The sequence below is a fragment of the Trachurus japonicus genome, chromosome 10, assembly GCF_045865225.1.
Source record: "Trachurus japonicus isolate A0001 chromosome 10, Traja_1.0".
Classification (NCBI taxonomy): domain Eukaryota; kingdom Metazoa; phylum Chordata; class Actinopteri; order Carangiformes; family Carangidae; genus Trachurus; species Trachurus japonicus.
In genome coordinates, this window is record NC_140916.1 from 20,866,612 (window position 1) to 20,884,175 (window position 17,564).

A 17,564-nucleotide genomic window follows, 5' to 3' on the forward strand; every position below is an offset into this window, starting at 1 on the left:
TGTTATGATCCATCCCCTGTCTGTAGGTTGAGAGTGATAACAGTTTGGTCACAGAGGCTAATGTAAGCTATTGCGGCGAGAGGCGCGGCAGCGAGCGTGGATGCCTGGCCCTGCAGTCACACACACAGACTCTGTAGATGCTCTACACTACAACAGAGCGATATTCTCCATCACTGCAGGAGCTTGAAGCGGAACTCACAACACCCAAGGTCCTTCTGGTCTCTTCTCATCTCTCCCTCTCATCCATCACACCCCTCAGCTCTTCCTCTCACCTCTTACAGCGCCTCCCTCAATCTCTCTTTCACTTCATTCCTCCGCAGTTTTCTCCGTAAAAACTTTCTCCAAAACAGCTGAAGCGAGGAACAAAAATGGTCTTTAAGCACGGTGTAAGCGAGGACAGAGATGTGATGAGATGGAGAGGTTTGAATATTTGGACCTCACCACCCGGTCAGGCACCTTCCAACCTTTGGTTTAGTCACTTCTTGTTTTCCACTCTGCTTGTGTCACTTTGAGTTATCGCCACCTTATTCCCTCCACTTACCATACAGCTGTGGCCCCAGCGTCCCTGGTTTCCGAGCCAGTGCAATTTTCTTTTTGCGAAGGCGCAGTTAAAAGTGAGAACACAACGCAGTGTTTTTCTGTGTTTTGTCTCTGCATTACATAAGCAAAAGGTAAAAATATCTGGACCTGTCTTTAAAAGCAGATGGTGTGGTTATGACATCAGGCTCGTTAAAGGAAGCTATAACTAGGAAGAGCCAAGGGTTGTTGTGAAGTACACCGCCTCACATCCAGCTTCCCCTACTAACAAGAAGAAGAAATGTTCCCTGTGTGTGTGTGTGTGTGTGTGTGTGTGTGTGTGTGTGTGTGTATCAGAGACAAACGATGAAACCTCACATAAGTGTGTGCTGCACAAATCTTTTAATTCTCCTCTCATAGTCTCTTGTCTTTCTCTATATTAGTCTCCATCTTTGCCCCCCGCCTCCTGCTTCTCTCTCTTTCTGTGTGGGTATTCTGTCACTCACTGGAATGTGGGCAGATATGGGATCATATTCAGACTTCCAGATTCATTCTGCTAGCGACTCAGGAGCCAATATTAGCCATGCGGTCGTTGTTTTACCCATGAGCCCGTTGCCGTGGAAACATTGCATAAGAGGGAGTGGGAAAGCGGGATGCCCCTTGCTGATTGGGAGACAAGGTGGCAGATCTCTCTTTCTCTCCGCTTGTCTTCCCTGTATCTTCTGTCCCTGCGTCGTGTTCGTGTGCATCCACTTAGCACTCACTCTAACTGTATGTGTCAAAACACTGGCGCTCCAACTGTCCCCTCACGCCACGTGTTGAGTCCACGCCGCGCCTGGCTCCTCCAGACAGAGCTCTGCAGTCACAAACAGCATATCTATTACAGTTAGTCGGCCCCGCACCCAAGCTTCAACTAAATTAAAGCTCCTGTTGGAACAGTGATTTATAGCCCAGTTGGAAATGTTTGTCCACGCGGCGCTCGCACACGAGCACCTTCACACACACACTTGTACACACGCTGCTCCATGAACTGTGTTGTGTATCATCCTTGGCTGTGGGAGGCCTTGGCTGGAGTCAGGCAGTATAGTGCTTTGTTGAATCCTCTGAGACCACATGTTCAAGACTGCATGACTTGGCCTTCCTTGGCTTCCATACAAGCAAGGTCATGCTGTGTCTACATACCAGGAGGATGAGAGAGAGGGAAAGAAAGAGGGATGACGAGGGAAGCATGGCCTTGGATGTGGAGACGGGACAATTTATCTTCTGTATCCTCACTGGCTGCAACTCTTTGCTCGGTTTTAGAAGTGAAAAATAAACAGGCTCACAACAGACACTTAAGATGAGGACCACAGCGAATCAAAATGAATGTCCAGACGACATTACACACACCTTCTGACAGAAATTAGTGATTATAGGTTGCACACTTTCCAATGGAATAACCTCAAATTAAGTTTCTTGTGTAATTTGCATCTTTTTTCCAGCTTGTTGCGAGCCAAGAAAAAAGCAGGATGGGCAGCCCCTGTGTGAGGGAGCTGTCTTAATCCATGTGTTTAGCAAGCACCATCTGCTTCTTTTATTCAGATGGGAGCAGAAATATTTTGTTGATTAGGAGAGGATCTGCGAGGGATAGCCACACCGTTACCACCGGTTACAAAGGACACACATGCTCAATTCTGTCAACTGGTGTCTTGGAAAACAAACAGAAGCCAGACACACTGACATCAACACGGGAGGGCTCTATGAGGTACACATGTGAGCAGGTGAACGTGCACGACAGTGGTGTTCAAAAGTCTGTAAGGCGTCAGAGAGGCGCAGACACATACCAGCTGAGCGGATTTTAAAGGGATACGCCAACATTTTTTTTTCATGTCTTGCCTCACTCCCGAGTCCATGACAATTTATTTTGTGAAAGTAACCGGAAGTGCGTTGGTCACAGCGGCTAGCTTGAGTAGCGCCAAATTCATCAGAACAAAATTGTAAACAGCTGGTATTTAGACAAATTAACGACACACTGCTGATCTAAACAGCTACTTTCTCGCCTAAAAATGTTTGAAATGTCAATAAAGTGATATATTTACAGAGTTTAGAGCTAAAATGAAATCAGCTTCTGACTGCTGATTTTGGCTCAGGTAGCAGGCAGGCTAACCCTTCATATACACTTCCAGTGTTTGAGCTAAGCTTATTACGGGCGATACGGCTCTATCTCCCTTGTTACTGCACGCACAGTCGAAAAGATGGTGTCTATCTGCTTGTCATGGACTCGGGAGTGAGGCAAGACACGGAAAAAAAAAAGTTGGCGTATCACTTTAAAAGAATGCTGATTAACAAGCGACTGCTGGACAGTGAGGTAACAAAGGAAAAAGCACAATACACAACAGTATCACCTGCATTTGGTAAATATTGGAACATATTTAAAGCTGCTATGATGACAACTTGTAATGTGTAGAGGCGTCGCTCCGACTGTAGCGATGTATCTACAGAGCATCGTCACCTGACTCTGCCGATCTCCTGAGATTCATGGAGCTTTACAGAGAGTTTCATCCCATTGTTTCACTGTCTGGTGCACAACTTTACTCTTAATTTTAGTTTAGCTGCTGTTTAATGAATATGGTACAACGGTTTCTCAATCAATTATTTATTCCAAATAAAAAAGAAAGGGGTTGATTTTTCCCCCACTCCCTTCATCCCTGCGATGTTGATATTTTGAGCATGTGTGCCAATTTCAAGTCTCCTTCCTTGTCTCATGTTTTTTGCAAAATGTGTGTATTTTTCTAACTCTAGGTGCTGATCTCGGTGGTCTTATGGACCTGGAGTCTCTGTACCGTGGCGTGGAGCAGAGTATCAACCACACACGGGCGGGGCGGACGCGCAGACAGAGCATGGACAGGGCCTACAACATCGAGGTGCTGCTGGGCGTCGACGACTCTGTGGTCCAGTTCCACGGGAAGGAGCACGTCCAGAAGTATCTGCTCACACTCATGAACATCGTAAGTGACCCTATGGCCAATTTGAGTTATCACATCAGTACAGTATAATTATATTACGTTTGTAAAACTACATGAAATTAAGTACACACCTCATATAGAAGTAACCAAATGCCCAAAAGTGACGTTTGTTGATTTGTTTAAAATCTGAAATTATTAAAAACTGTTCCATTTACAGTAAGTTAAATGGGAAGTAAGTCACAAAGAGGTCAAAGAGAAAGAGAAACACACACACACACACACACACACACACACACACACACACACACACACACACACACACACACACACACACACACACACACACTCTATCTGAATGAGGATTCAATTCCCTTCCTACATGTTCTCATCCAGCAATCAGCCGCAGGTAATCCTTTCTTCTCTATCTGAATATGATGAGATTTCATTTGTGTGTGTGTGTGTGTGTGTGTGTTAGATGAGCCCTGTGCTCCTACATATCGTTTCATCAGGCTTTGTGTCATGTCATCATTCATTGTATGTGTGTATATGTGTGTGTGTGTGTGTGTGTGTGTGTGTGTGTGTGTGTGTGTGTGTGTGTGTGTATGCAGAAGCAGCAGGCAGTATGCTCCAGGCCACAACAACACTTTGCAAAGCACTCACACTCCCAGGTGTTTTTACGTGTGTGTGTGTGTGTGTGTGTGTGTGTGTGCTTGTGTGTTGGTGTGACACTGAACACATTGCAGACTTTAATCTTTGCAAATTAAACCTTCCGTGAGTGTGCTGTTTGCACGCATTTGTACGCGTGCATGCTCTCATGTGTGTGTGTGTGTGTGTGTGTGTGTGTGTGTGTGTGCGCCCACATCTGTTTGTCTCCGTTCTCCTGTTTGCTTTTGCTGGGACTGCGTACTCGTACTGCGCAAGGAACCAATCACCGACTGTTAAGCAGGTGAAAGCACAGAGCAACAAATCCTACCACACCTCTTTGTCTCAGCTCAGAACAAGAGCTGCTGCGCTCTCTGCCTCCCCTTTCAGATATTTGTTAGACAATATAGGAGAAGGGAATAGGCAGCGCTGTCGCAGCCCCCCTCTAATCTGTGGGGAAGAGATGGAGAGACAGAGGGAGAAGGAGTATTTTAAACAGCACATTTGGAATAAATTACTGACAGCCAGATAAACAGAAATAAATAAATAAGGGCTGCCTCCCACGCGTGGCATCTGGGCGACTTTCTTCTTGAAAGTTTGCTTTGCTCACTTCAGGATGGGTGTGTGTGCTCTCTCCCCTTTCTTTCTCTCTCTCTCTCTCTCTCTATGTCTCTCCTTCTCTCTTTGTCTCTGTTTTATTTCTTTTCCTCTGTCTTTCTCTCACCCTCCCAGTCGGGCTGCACTGAGCTCTTTTGCATTGGTACGCTTCCCTAACTGGATTAGTTTATGGCAACAAATCCTCATTCATGGTGGAATTTTTTTTCAGGTGCGATCTATGATCTAAACGACAACACGTTTATGACATACAATTTAGATTTAAAATGTATTGAGTTGATTAAGGCAATATATTTGCCACAGGTGCCTTATAAAGGCATTCATATTTTCATATTCAGACAGATTTTAAACTTGTAATAGTGTGGCTGCTTCCTTGTCTGTACCGCCCTATCCACGAAAGAATTAAGTCATTAATCTAAGGGTATGACTTTTATTAGGAAGCAGTGTTTCACCAATTAAACTTTAGTGGTGTAATAAAGTTTATATGGTCATGTCTATATGTTTTTTTACAGTAACTGTTTAACATAAACCTAAAAAAAATAAGCACACTCTTTCAACGCTGTAAAACCATCAACTTTATGTCCTAATCTCTCCTCTCTGCTCCTGCTGCCACATATTCTTCTCTCTCCCATTTTTTTTGTACTTCCAGGCTGAATTGAGTGTTTCTGTGTGAAGTTACACTTTCAACACCCTTTATAAAAAGTGTGTGAAGTCATCGTCTATCTTTTGTTGGAGCAGCTGTTACACTTTTGAACAGGCAAATTCAAAGGATAAATAAAGCACCAATGTTTTACTGCGAAGGGGGATATTTAAAAAAGAAAGAAAATACATGCATTGTTTCTCATTGTTTATTTAATCTATTGTGTTTTTGGAATTACTTTGCATCTTCCGCTTTTTCCTCTGTGTCTTTATGACTGACAGCTGAAATGTGGTAAGGGTCAAGGTGGAGTATAAGGGTGTGTGTGTGTGTGTGTGTGTGTGTGTGTGTGTTGGAGGATGGAGGGCAGCGCTTCTGTCTGCAGGACATCAAAGAGCTCCTACAGAAAACCACTAAATCCTGTCTGTGAAGTTCAGCAGGAGTGTCAAAGTGTGCGTGTGTGTGTGTCCATGTGTGTTAAATGTGTGAATTGGTAATTCTACTTCCCACTCCTTTCCCATGTGTTTATCTCTTTTCCTCGGGTCCAGGTGCATCAATGGACTAAGAATAGGTCTGACCATGTGACAGAAACCAACGGATGAGAATGTTTGAGCAAGACTACACAAGTTCACATGTGCAGTGTTTTATGTTAATGAAACTTATACAGATGAACTTCACAACTCTTAGTGGACCAGACAGCATAAAAAAGAAGAAGCCAGGCCTTTGTGCTATCTCTCTCTCTCCCTCTCTCTCTCTCTTTCTCATTGAAAAAAATCATAAAAAGAGGATTTATTTTGAGATGATTTCTATGACTGAAGCGATATTAAAGAGATTTATGGAGATGGATGGATTAACAGCAATTTAAGGCTTCTTCAAATTTTTGGTAAAAAACGAAAAGTTAAAAACAGCTCTCACTGCTGACAAGAGGCTTCATAATTGTGATATGACTTAAATTGGGATCAAGGTTATAGCTTCCTTGTTTAAACAAGGGGCAATGAGAGACTTTGATGCATCCCAGCTTGTGCCACACATTCCCTCACACACCTGTCACTCAGTGGCACGCCCTCAATTACTGAATGCAGAATTGAATAAAACTTAAACAGGTTACAGGTACAGTATACTGAACTGTATGAAAATTCAGCTACGGTACAGAAAATAACCGTAGAAACTAAAACTCAGGCTGTAACACATTTGTTTTTACTGTACAGTTTTGGTTATTTATCATGGGATACACTCGCTTATAAGGCCAACCCCAAGCACCATTTAAAGACGCACAGTTTTTGGTACACTTCTTTTCATCTTCTGCAGTAACAAAACATTTTCCACAGTGAGGTAAACAGTTTACACTACAGTTTCTATGACATTACATCAAATTTATAACAGAGTGCCTGTGTACTCTTTGTGGTGTGATGTTCATTTACATGACTCGACACTCGTTTTGTTGCAGCAAGTGCCTCTACATTCATTTCTGCGTGATAAAACATCACTGGGATATTTTGAGTGTTAAAAGTCATTTATAAAAACCAAGTGTTGTAGAAACAGCGTAAATCTGCTGTATGCCAAATGCCAAGTGGCGGCCATTGTGCTGTAATCTTCCTTCGTGGTGATAGATTAAGTCGCCAGTGGTGATCTGTCTGTCTACCTGTCCGTTTCAACCATTAATGGAGACCTTTAGAGAGGTGCTGCACACTGTTAATCACACTTGCAATGGGTATGAATAGTCACCGCTGATTAGGGGCATGCGCGGAAGTGTGTGTGTGCATGTTTAATTTAAATGATGCATATTGGTTCACTGAAGTGTATTTTGTCAGCATCTTTATGCCTCCAGTATGTGATGAGCATCATTTCTGTGGAAGTGGTGCAGATGGTTCATGCTGGTCTTTACCAAAGCTCCTGGAGCCAGAGAAAAGTCTTATTAATAAGTGGAAGGAAGAGCCAGGAAAGGGGAGGTAGCCGAGGTAATAATAGACACCTTGTTAGCTGCAAGTGTCACAGATATATTCGGAGCGCTGTCAGACCCAAAGCTCAAATTCTGGGTCTCTGGGATTTTAAATGTTCCAATGTGTTGACAAAAAGATGTAGGAAAGCTGTCCAAAGTCCTTTAATTTATGTACCACTCCAGCCAAATCTATTAGATGACTCATTTCTGTGAGCAGATGAGAGTGTTTTTAATGCATATTTTCAAAATGTTTCCTGTCAAATTTTCATTGCTTATTAAATGAGACCCACTCACCATGATGAGTTGATTAACACATGAGCTTAGTGTATAAATTACTGTGAAAATATCCCTATTATTACACAGTTATCTTGAATGTTCCTAAGCCTTTATGAGATTATTACTGTACTACTGTGTTTAGTGAGGACCAATGAACAGACAAGCCCAGATATAAAAAGATGGATTCTTTCTCTGTTTTGCATGTTAATATACAAGGTAAAGAGTATGAAGGGGTGGACCTGTTGATGAGGTACCAGCAGATAATCAAGTGCAGATTAAAACTAGCAACCTTATCGCTGCCCTGTGACACAGCTACTCTCTTGTTCTTAGGTGTCAGTCTCAGTTATCTCTTCCTTATTCTGTCCTCTAAAACATTTACTACCTCTTCCTTGCATTGCTCTGCACTGCCCTTCCTTTTCATGCTTCAGGTTTCGATTCAGTGTCAAACCCAGTGCCAAAAGTACAAAACAAACTGACTGCCTGACATGCTGTAAATGCAGAGACACAAGAGCGGCAGTTACTAATGTTTTCAGATGCCGCTAAAGGTTCATTTATGTTTGTAAACAGAAGTAAAACAGGCTTATGTATTCCAATTATCATGTACATAAACAAATTGAATCCTTATAAAAATGAATTAAACCTACAATATAACTATACGATTACTGCTGATGCATTTAATATCCGCTTTCAGCACTTTCTCCTGCCTTCCTACTTAATTTTGTCCTCCTTCCTGCAGAGTAAAGTGACAGGCCCTGTCTGCATTATTTATCTCATAGTAATGATTTTGTGCCTTGCTGACCTCCAGGCCCGCATTACTTACTACACACACAGACTGACACACACTCACACACTCACACAGACAGCTGGACAAATCTCGACTCACCTGGATACCTGTAGCCTGGGTGTTGGTACATAATGACACCTGCCATCGCCCTTCAGAAGCAGCATTAATGAGAGACATGCGTGTACAGTTACTAACAAGGAGCTGTGTGTGTGTTGGGTGTGTTGGGTGTGTTGAGTGTTTATGTGTGCATGCATGGGTGAGCACATCTCACTGAATCCGTGGGTGTGCTTGGGATTATAAATTGCTGTGGCACATCTGTCCTTTAGTGTGCAGCATCTGTGTGAAGGGTCCAACTGTATGGAAGAGTTAAAGCGCATGAAGACTAAAGATGGGACTGAACGTACTCTGCATTGCCTCTCTGCATGTACAAGTGTGTGTGTGTGTGTGTGTGTGTGTTTGTGTGTCTCATTAGAGTGGAACTTGTGGTGTCTGGGTCACCTGGAAGTCAACCGCTCCTAATTGGCCTAACAGTTGTCAAGGAAACGGGCTGGATCACGCCAAGTGCGAACTGACCCCACCCAAGTGTCCGTGTCGTATCAGACAAACAAACACAGTCGCACACGCACGCACACACACAATCACTGTGTGTCACTTCCATACACTTCAGCCTGCCAAGATAACAAGGGAGTGAGACAAATGTTACCAAATGAGAGACAGAAATACCGGTAGGTAGCCAGACAGATAGGCAAGATAACACACACACACACACACACAGACACACACAGTCTCAGACAGAGGGTTAAACTGAGAAAACAACAGAACACTCTGTTTGGTGGTTGCCTAGCAACTCAGTGTCTTTTTTAATGTGTGAAAGGAGCATCCAAAATGTGAAACTGAAGGTTGCTGGAAGAAAACCTCTCTCCGCGTTGTCCCCCTGTGACCCGCTCTCTGAAACTTGTCCCATCTGCTCGTCCACCTGTCGTATCAGTAACTGAAACCCATTATCAAGTATTAAAAGTTGGCCAGCCCAAGAATACATGTTATCTTCATATTTAGTTTGTTTCCCCCTAGACAATTTCTATAGTACATTGTGTTCAGTATTTGAAAGTAGTAAGTACATTTACTGTAAATAGAATTTAGAGTCATGTGTAGCTGCTTTACTATGCAGTATTTCCATTTTATGCTATATTATTATCCAACTTCATCACAGTTCTGAGCAAAGTATTGTGTCTTTTCTATCCCATTACATTCATCTTAGTCACTAAAATACACTGAGGATTAGGATACATAACATACAAAACACGTTTATAGAATATATGTAAACAATTAAATGTGACTGAGAAGACAACATTTCTCTGCAGTTTTACTTAGGCAATATTGAAAATGCAGGGAATCTACTTTCCTTTTCTTTTACGGAAGAAAACAACATGAATTCATCTTATAGATATAATAATAAAAAACATTAACAGCAATATGAAGTAGTCCTATAGGAACAATGCTGTAGGACAATTATAATAAGCTGTCCCTCAAGTTTTCTTGTAAGTTCTTAAGGAGTTTTAAAGTTTAAATTTACTTAAGAAGCATCACTCAAAAAACCGTGGTTTTGGGTTGGAGGCTATAAGTGTGAAATCCTGGTTGGACATCTGAAGATGTGAAAAGCAGACAGCAGAATTTAATGAAAAACACATTAGAAAGTGTAGGTTGCACTGTGTTTGGATCTTGACCTCATCGCCTGTTGCATCAGTTTTGACCTTTTTTTTTTTTAATCCTTCTCCTGCAAACCCAACAAGTACTGGTGCAAAAACTCTTAATACTGTACTACTTAACTGCAGTTGTGAGTTGGCTTACAGTGCCTTTATAATCACAACTCTGGTATTTTTCCCTCACATAATTCTTTGTTCCACAACTGAAGGTCAAATGGTCCCAGTTAATGTCCCAGCAGCTCCAGTCTCCATTAGCTCTACTATTCCAGTTTGGAAAACCTTGGATTCCCACAAGATGTGACTTTCCTTGTGTAAAATGCCACCTCAGGACCGCTAATGTTGTTTTAGTGATATTTGGCCACATTAAGTTAGCTCAGAGTGCTGGCACCAGTTCACTCTACATTTCAGAAGGTTAATTAGTAAATCTCATCATTTACCAGGCAGATGGTCCTAATAACACAAAGGTCATGCAGCGCTGCAAATCAAGCATGGCTTTATTTTGCGGTGTCTGAACATGACGTGAAGCTGTTGAGGCTTTACGTCGCAGACATGTTTATATGTTGATGTAATCAAATACTTTTTTTCCAGTGGGAGAGAGCTCTCAGTTGTTCCTAACAGGAAGTTGCAATTTCCAACTTTACACCACCACGTATGGAAAAGAGCATTAAGTTACTCCAGACCCCTCTCCGCAGCTCCATGCAGCATTTGTTTCCTAAGAATGCGTTGTTTCCATTGCCGCCGAAGCTCTTACTCTTTCCTCACGTTGCCTCTGTGCTCCCTCTCTCCGCTCTGCGTCTTGTCTCTTCCCCTCTGCCTCTCTGTCTCTATTCATAGAATTCCTCAACTCTCTCTCATACCTTTCTCTCACTGGATGTGTCTGCAATTTTTTCTTCCTTATCGCTGTACCTGTGTGTGTGCGTGTGCGTGTGTACAGTACTGTATGTGTCTCTTTCTCCACAGCATGTCCATCAGCCATCTCATTATTGCTGTCTGTTTTTACATCCCTTTGCCTCATTAGGCACCACACACAGCCACTGAGGACAGCAGGCCTCAACTCCCGCGCCAATTTACCCCCGCCCTCCCTCCCTCTCTCTTTCTCTTTCTCTTTCTCTTTCTCTTTCTCTATCTCTTTCTCTATCTCTTTCTCTTATTCACTTTGAGTCTGTGTGAGAGTGTGTGTTTTTACCGTCTTACCTTGTTCCCTTGCATTAGGCTCTTTCCTTCTTTTGCATCTTCCTCCCTTCATCTCCCCTCCCATCTGTGCTCATGGGAAACTGAGTACCTTGCACTCTTCCAGCCCTCATGTTTTCTAATTGGGAAAAACACTCTAATAGAAATATTACATGAAAAATAACTAACTGAGCATCAAGTGCATCTTTTCTAAAGGAATAATTTGACCTTTTACAAAATAAACTGATTCATTTTCTCACAGTGTTATTTGAAAAGATTGATATTCTTTTATATCTGACCATGTAATGTGAGGTTGCAGCGTGCAGCAGTTTACTCTATTAGAGCTGATTTTTACACAGCTTTTGCATAAATTACAAGATATGCGTATATGTCAATAAATACTCTTTAGTGTTGCCAGTACTGTAGTAGACCCTTGTTATCTTTTGACAAACCAGACTATTTCTCTCATGTTTTCAGTTGATTGTGCAAACCTAAGATATCCGATATCTTTGTTTTTTTGAACATGTATGAGAGGTGTTGATCATCTTGGCAACTGTATTTTTCAAATAATGAACTATTCTTTTGAAATGTTATTATCAACAAAGTTACAGAGTCAGACTACTAACTGTTACTGATTACTAATAAGAGATTAGTTCCATATGCAGACCAGGTAGAACTGCTACTGATTTTTGTTTTTTGCTGTTGTGTTTCTTTGTCTGTGACTCCAGGTGAATGAGATCTACCATGACCAGTCTTTGGGAGCAAAGATCAATGTGGTGCTGGTGCGGATGATAATGTTGGCTTACAGCAAGGTAAGACCCCACACGGCGCTGGTTCTAGGGAGAAATCGAGTGAACTGCTGTTCCTGGAAAGTGTGTGCCTTGTGTCTCTGTCAGAACCATCTTTGATAGCAATATTTTGCTACAGTCACTTAAAGTACCTACAGTAAGCACAGCACAAGTCGTACACACACTCATAAACAAACACACAGACACACACGCACACTCATCAGCACGCACTGATGCCCGGAGCCTGTTATTCCAGTGGACTGAGCAAAAGAGGAACTAAAAGCATGCAGCGTCTCAGGGGAGTGTTTTCAAGTCGCACGCCTTCACAGTTCAGCACCAAAGCACACAGAAACTCTGCCCGTTATGCAATCAACCTTCCTCCCAGTAGGCTGCAGCAAAGAATCATGGGAAGTCCAGGCAAAGATAAACAATCAATGATAGCCCTCCCTCATTCATAAACAGAGAGACCATATGATGGGGGTTGCATCCTTTTCTTCTTGACTGTAACTCTATCTGCCTGCCTGTGCTGAGGAGAGGAAGAGAGAAAGAGTGGGAGAGAGGGAAAAAGAGATAAAGCTAGAGATGGCAGGAATGGAGGCGGGCAGGGATTACCCCACAGGATGATACAAATGATTTTACTGCTGGATAGGTGCTCTGTGATACATTTATGCTGCTGTGGCCTTATCTCTTCCTCTGCTGTCTACAGTCCCATTGGAGCCCGGGAACACACTCTCTCTCTCTCTCTCTCTCTCTCTCTCACTCACACACACACACACACACACACACACACACTTCTACATTGGTCATTCTGGGCCAGCCCCTATGCAGCTTCAACCAAAGCTCCAGCTGTCCATCATCCCCAATTACCGTGGCAACAGAGCTGCACCCAGACAGCCTGCAGATTGGCTGTGTGACCCTGAATGCAGGCACACACACACACAAACACACACACACACACACACAACATGTGCACACAATACACAACATTACAAACATTTTAAAAGATGATTAAAAACACACTGAAACACACACTGACTCGCACACCTGATGAACATGAAAGGGCGCACACACGTGTGCCGGCCGTGCACTCTGCCGTCTGAGGGGCGTTTGTGCAGAGCGCAGACTTTCACGATCCATCATGTGTGCAGAGGCAGGGCCATATGTCCTCACTGCAGCTCACTCACACTACACAGACTCCTCGCTGTTTGATTCAGCGGTGCATTGTACATGTGTGAAAACATAGAGGAAATGCAGAAAGTGAGGCAAAAAAAGGAAGCAGTGGAAGAGAGAGATGGAAAGAGCAGAATGTGATGAGGGGAGGGGGGATTCTAATGAGGAAGACCATGAGAGGTGAAGGTGAATGTGAGGAATTGCTGGCATCTTGGTGTGTGTGTGTGTGTGGGTTTTAGTATTATGCATTTTATCATAAGTAAATATTCTGTAATTGGACATGTTTTTGACTATTAGTGCATAGCTCATTAATAGGCAGCTCTGTGTTCAGTTTCATGTTCATTATTGAAATCATCAAGATTACATGATAGCAATATTCAGTGTGTGTGTGTGTGTGTGTGTGTGTGTGTGTGATTGTGTTGTACACCTTCACAAGATGTGCTGACAATATATAACATTGTGACACTGCCCTCTACAGGGTTGAATAAAATCGTGTGGTACCAGAACTCAAACTCAAACTCAAGTCTTGTTCCCTTTTTTTGTATAATCTTTACACCCTCTCCTCTTACTTTCCTGTCTGTGGACATGTGTGTTTGTCTGTCTGTGTGTGTGTATCTTTCCCTGCAGTCCATGGGTCTGATTGAACTGGGGAACCCATCTCAGAGTCTGGAGAATGTCTGTCGCTGGGCCTACCTGCAGCAGAAGCAGGACACAGGGGACGCCGAGTATCACGACCACGCCATCTTCCTCACACGACAGGAATTTGGCCCCACGGGCATGCAGGGTAATAAAGAAATGTGCACACTTTAAAGACTTCCTAATCTCTTCTGTTTAACATAGTACATATTATCCAAGCAGCATGCCAAACCTCTTGAGGACCTAAAGCTCATAAGTGCCCATCGAAAACTCCCCTCTTCCTTTCTTCGCCCTGTACGGCTGCATAGCGCACTGTGGGTTTGGTGGTTGGTGGTTTTCTGTGCAGCAGAGTGCAGACTAACAGGCAGGCCCAGGGGAGAGGCCTCTAAAGGCAGTGGCCTAGCTATCCAGAAGCCCTTCAGCTGCCCTTGGGCTCAGCCTTCAGCAGCAGAAAATCAATAGACAGAGCAGACCAGCCACAGCTCTACAATTAAAGGCAGTACAGGACAGACAAGCACACAGGGAGTTGAAGATTGGCAGATGTGGGGGCGGAGGGCAACGGTTTAGGGTTAGGATTAGACACACAAACACACACGTATATGTGTCCCTAATGTATGTGTATGTGACTGACCCCCGTTTGTCTGTATGTTGTGGACACATATTTACATATATTTAGATATATCTATCACATTTAGCATGAGTTGTACTGGTTTCACATTGGTTTCATCTCGTAGATCAATTAATCAACAATCAGTGGTCTTTTGTTGATGTGAGTGACAGATGAGTCAATTTACATCGGTTACTCAGTCGTTTTTAAAGAGGCCAAATAATTAAAATGATTTCTGTTGTCTCTGCTTCTTTCTGATGAGTGTATATAAATATGAAATAAAATAAAAGGACTGGACAAATACATTCATTTGTATCTCTTACATTCAGTTTAATATCAAGCATTGGAAAGGTTTTTGCTCTCCTCAAATGTTCAGTGCAATATATCAAAAAGATTTTGTCTCTCCTCCCGGTTGCCTAGGTTACGCCCCGGTGACAGGCATGTGCCATCCGGTGAGGAGCTGCACTTTGAACCACGAGGACGGTTTCTCCTCTGCTTTTGTGGTGGCACACGAGACCGGACACGTGTAAGTGCACTGCCATAATGATCTCCTCGAGCATCGCTTACATAGCACAGCAAACGACAACAAAGCAGTCGGGACTTAAAGGACTTTATTGATTAGTTACAGTTTTGGTCCATTGGACACCTCAGCCAATGTCTGATGAGAGGGCACTGCCTCCCTCCTTTGTTCCTTCTTCTTCTCCGTCCTCTTGAAACCCCACCTCTGTCTTTGTGCAGGCTGGGGATGGAGCATGACGGCCAGGGGAACCGCTGTGGAGACGAGGTGCACATGGGCAGCATCATGGCTCCTCTGGTGCAAGCTGCCTTCCACCGCTTCCACTGGTCGAGGTGTAGCATGCAGGAGCTGGGACGCTACCTTCAGTGAGACACAAACATACTCGCCCACAAACTAGGATTTTATCACAGATCAGATGGCATTTGCTTGTGATTAATATGTTTAAGCCAATAATTAGTATTTTAATGAACCTGAATGTCATTACATTAGGTAATTGATCAATTCAATTGTGAAAATGGCATAGTAATGTTTTGTTAAAGCATGTTAATGGTGTGTAGTGTGAAAACATTCACAGGTTTCAGTTTCTCAGACCTGAATATGTTCTGCTCTTCTTAGCCTTATATAATAATAAATGAAATATCTTTCACATTTTGCTTTTTGTTCGACAAAGTAATTGCTTTGAAGGTCATTTGCCTTTATTATATAATACCTTATTCACTGTGCGATCAATGACTTTAGTAAATGGAGCAAAATAAAGAAAGAGAGAAAAATCTCATTGCATTTTTTTTTTGTTTGCTCTTGCAGTTCCTACGACTGTCTCCGTGACGACCCCTTTGACCACAACTGGCCATCCCTTCCTCAGCTGCCTGGTTTGCACTACTCCATGAATGAACAGTGTCGCTTTGACTTCGGCGTGGGCTACACGATGTGCACCGCGGTAAGAGATCCCCATAGTTTGACTTTACCAACATAGCTAGCTTGTACTAACTCTTACTACCTGCACTGACATTGTGAGGGACATTTTAAAGGCAACTTCTATTGGAGTTACCACCAGCTTCATCAAGCTTAGTGTCATTTTATCTCCTGAGATGATGCAGCCTTTCAGAGGTGGGGTAGACCCACTTTGAACACAGTCTGTTCAGTGACCCATTCTGAGTTAAAGATTATCTGATAGATACAGTTTGAGCTCTAAAATGCTCCTATAGTGAACTCAACTCAGCACTGACATCTATCTCTGATCTACTCTGTAACGATATGAGAGTCACACATACATAGCTGTTCACATTCTTCTGATGTCCTCTGCTTTCCTCTCCCGGCCACTGGTGGGATTGACATCTTGCTTAAAAGCAGGTAATTGGTTTTGATAGCTATTTCTTTTTTCTGTTGTTAATGTTAATTACAATAGATCATCTTTATTTGAACTTCCCACTTACCTTGATACCACAGTGCCTTTACATGAACCTGTCACAAAGAGTACTTTTCTAAACACACAGTAGATGAGCTTCACTCAGCCGCAGCATCCTGGTAGGCATCTTACCTCCCCACGTCACCCTCACCCTCTCTATGACTGTGAAGCCACTGTGGCACGCTGTTGAGAAGCTGTTGCTTGATTTAATAAAAAGGGCTTGTTCAGGGGCTTTGCACACATTGCTAGATTACCCTCTATTCTCTTGTCAAACCCATTCCCCTCAGCTACAAAAGGCGGGCCAGTCAGGAACGCAGGTAAGGTGACCCCACCTCCCGGAAGACATGTGGCCCGTCATTTGTTTTCTCAGATTTTCTTTTTCTATTTGTCCTCTGAAGTTGTAATTGTTCGTAATGTTGCTCCTTACTTTTCTTTTTTACTGTACTTTGTTTCTCTGTTCTACCCATCGTCATGTTCTGGACGTTAGTCTGCAGGATTCTAAAACGCTCACATTTCAAGAGACAGTGGCTTTAAAATCCCTAAAAAAAAAACACTGTGACTCTTCTGTTGAACTGCACCATACCCCAATTCCTTTCCTGCAAATCTGTGTTAAATCAGTGCAGCGCTGGCAGGAAGAGTCTCATTATATTGGCACTCTTCTGACCATAAACTAGTGGAAAGGTTGGAAAGATGTCTTTCCCATCCAAGGGGAAAGGGCCGAGCCAGAACAGAGGCTGTTTTTCCATGTTTCACTTCAGCTTTTAGGATCCTCCAGTCTGATGTCATTGGTGATTACCTACCACAGTCTAGCCATTGATTGTGACTCGCTCTCTGACCTGCAAAGCCCCCCCCCCGACCCCCCCCTCGGGTCATGGTGGGTAGGGAAACCTGTGAAAAGGAGGGAGGAGGGCACGGCTCCGCAGACACTGGACTGCAGGTTATTTCTGTGGAATCCTCATCAATGGTTCATATCAGACAAGGAGGAGAATTTGGTCCTTGATCTGTGTCTAGGGGCGTCATAGAGGTCACTAAGACCTCACCTATTGGCCTTTTTAACCTTTGGCCCTCTGCCCTCTGACCTCCCTAGTGACCTAATTAAACCACAGCTGTCTCATTCTGAGAGTCTTGTCTCTCTTGTTCATCCTTTGGTTGAGTTTGCATGAATGGCTGTGTGTTTCTCAGTGGAGCGTAGTGTACAGTGCAGTGACAGTGAA

General features: G+C 43.2%; 1 protein-coding gene across 2 annotated transcripts in view; it reads left to right on the forward strand.

Annotated features, from left to right (window-relative positions):
* The window catches only part of LOC146979935 (A disintegrin and metalloproteinase with thrombospondin motifs 2-like), a 108,229-nt gene that overhangs the window by 78,346 nt on the left and 12,319 nt on the right, over positions 1-17,564 (forward strand). Inside the window, exons 4-10 of one of the 2 annotated variants that reach the window (XM_085789973.1) lie at positions 3,298-3,503; positions 11,956-12,039; positions 13,813-13,969; positions 14,849-14,954; positions 15,167-15,310; positions 15,750-15,882; positions 16,638-16,667. In XM_085789973.1, the coding sequence (XP_085646099.1) occupies positions 3,298-3,503; positions 11,956-12,039; positions 13,813-13,969; positions 14,849-14,954; positions 15,167-15,310; positions 15,750-15,882; positions 16,638-16,667 (860 nt within the window). The remainder of the gene's footprint in view (positions 1-3,297; positions 3,504-11,955; positions 12,040-13,812; positions 13,970-14,848; positions 14,955-15,166; positions 15,311-15,749; positions 15,883-16,637; positions 16,668-17,564) is intronic. The other variant, XM_085789974.1, reaches the window with a different exon arrangement.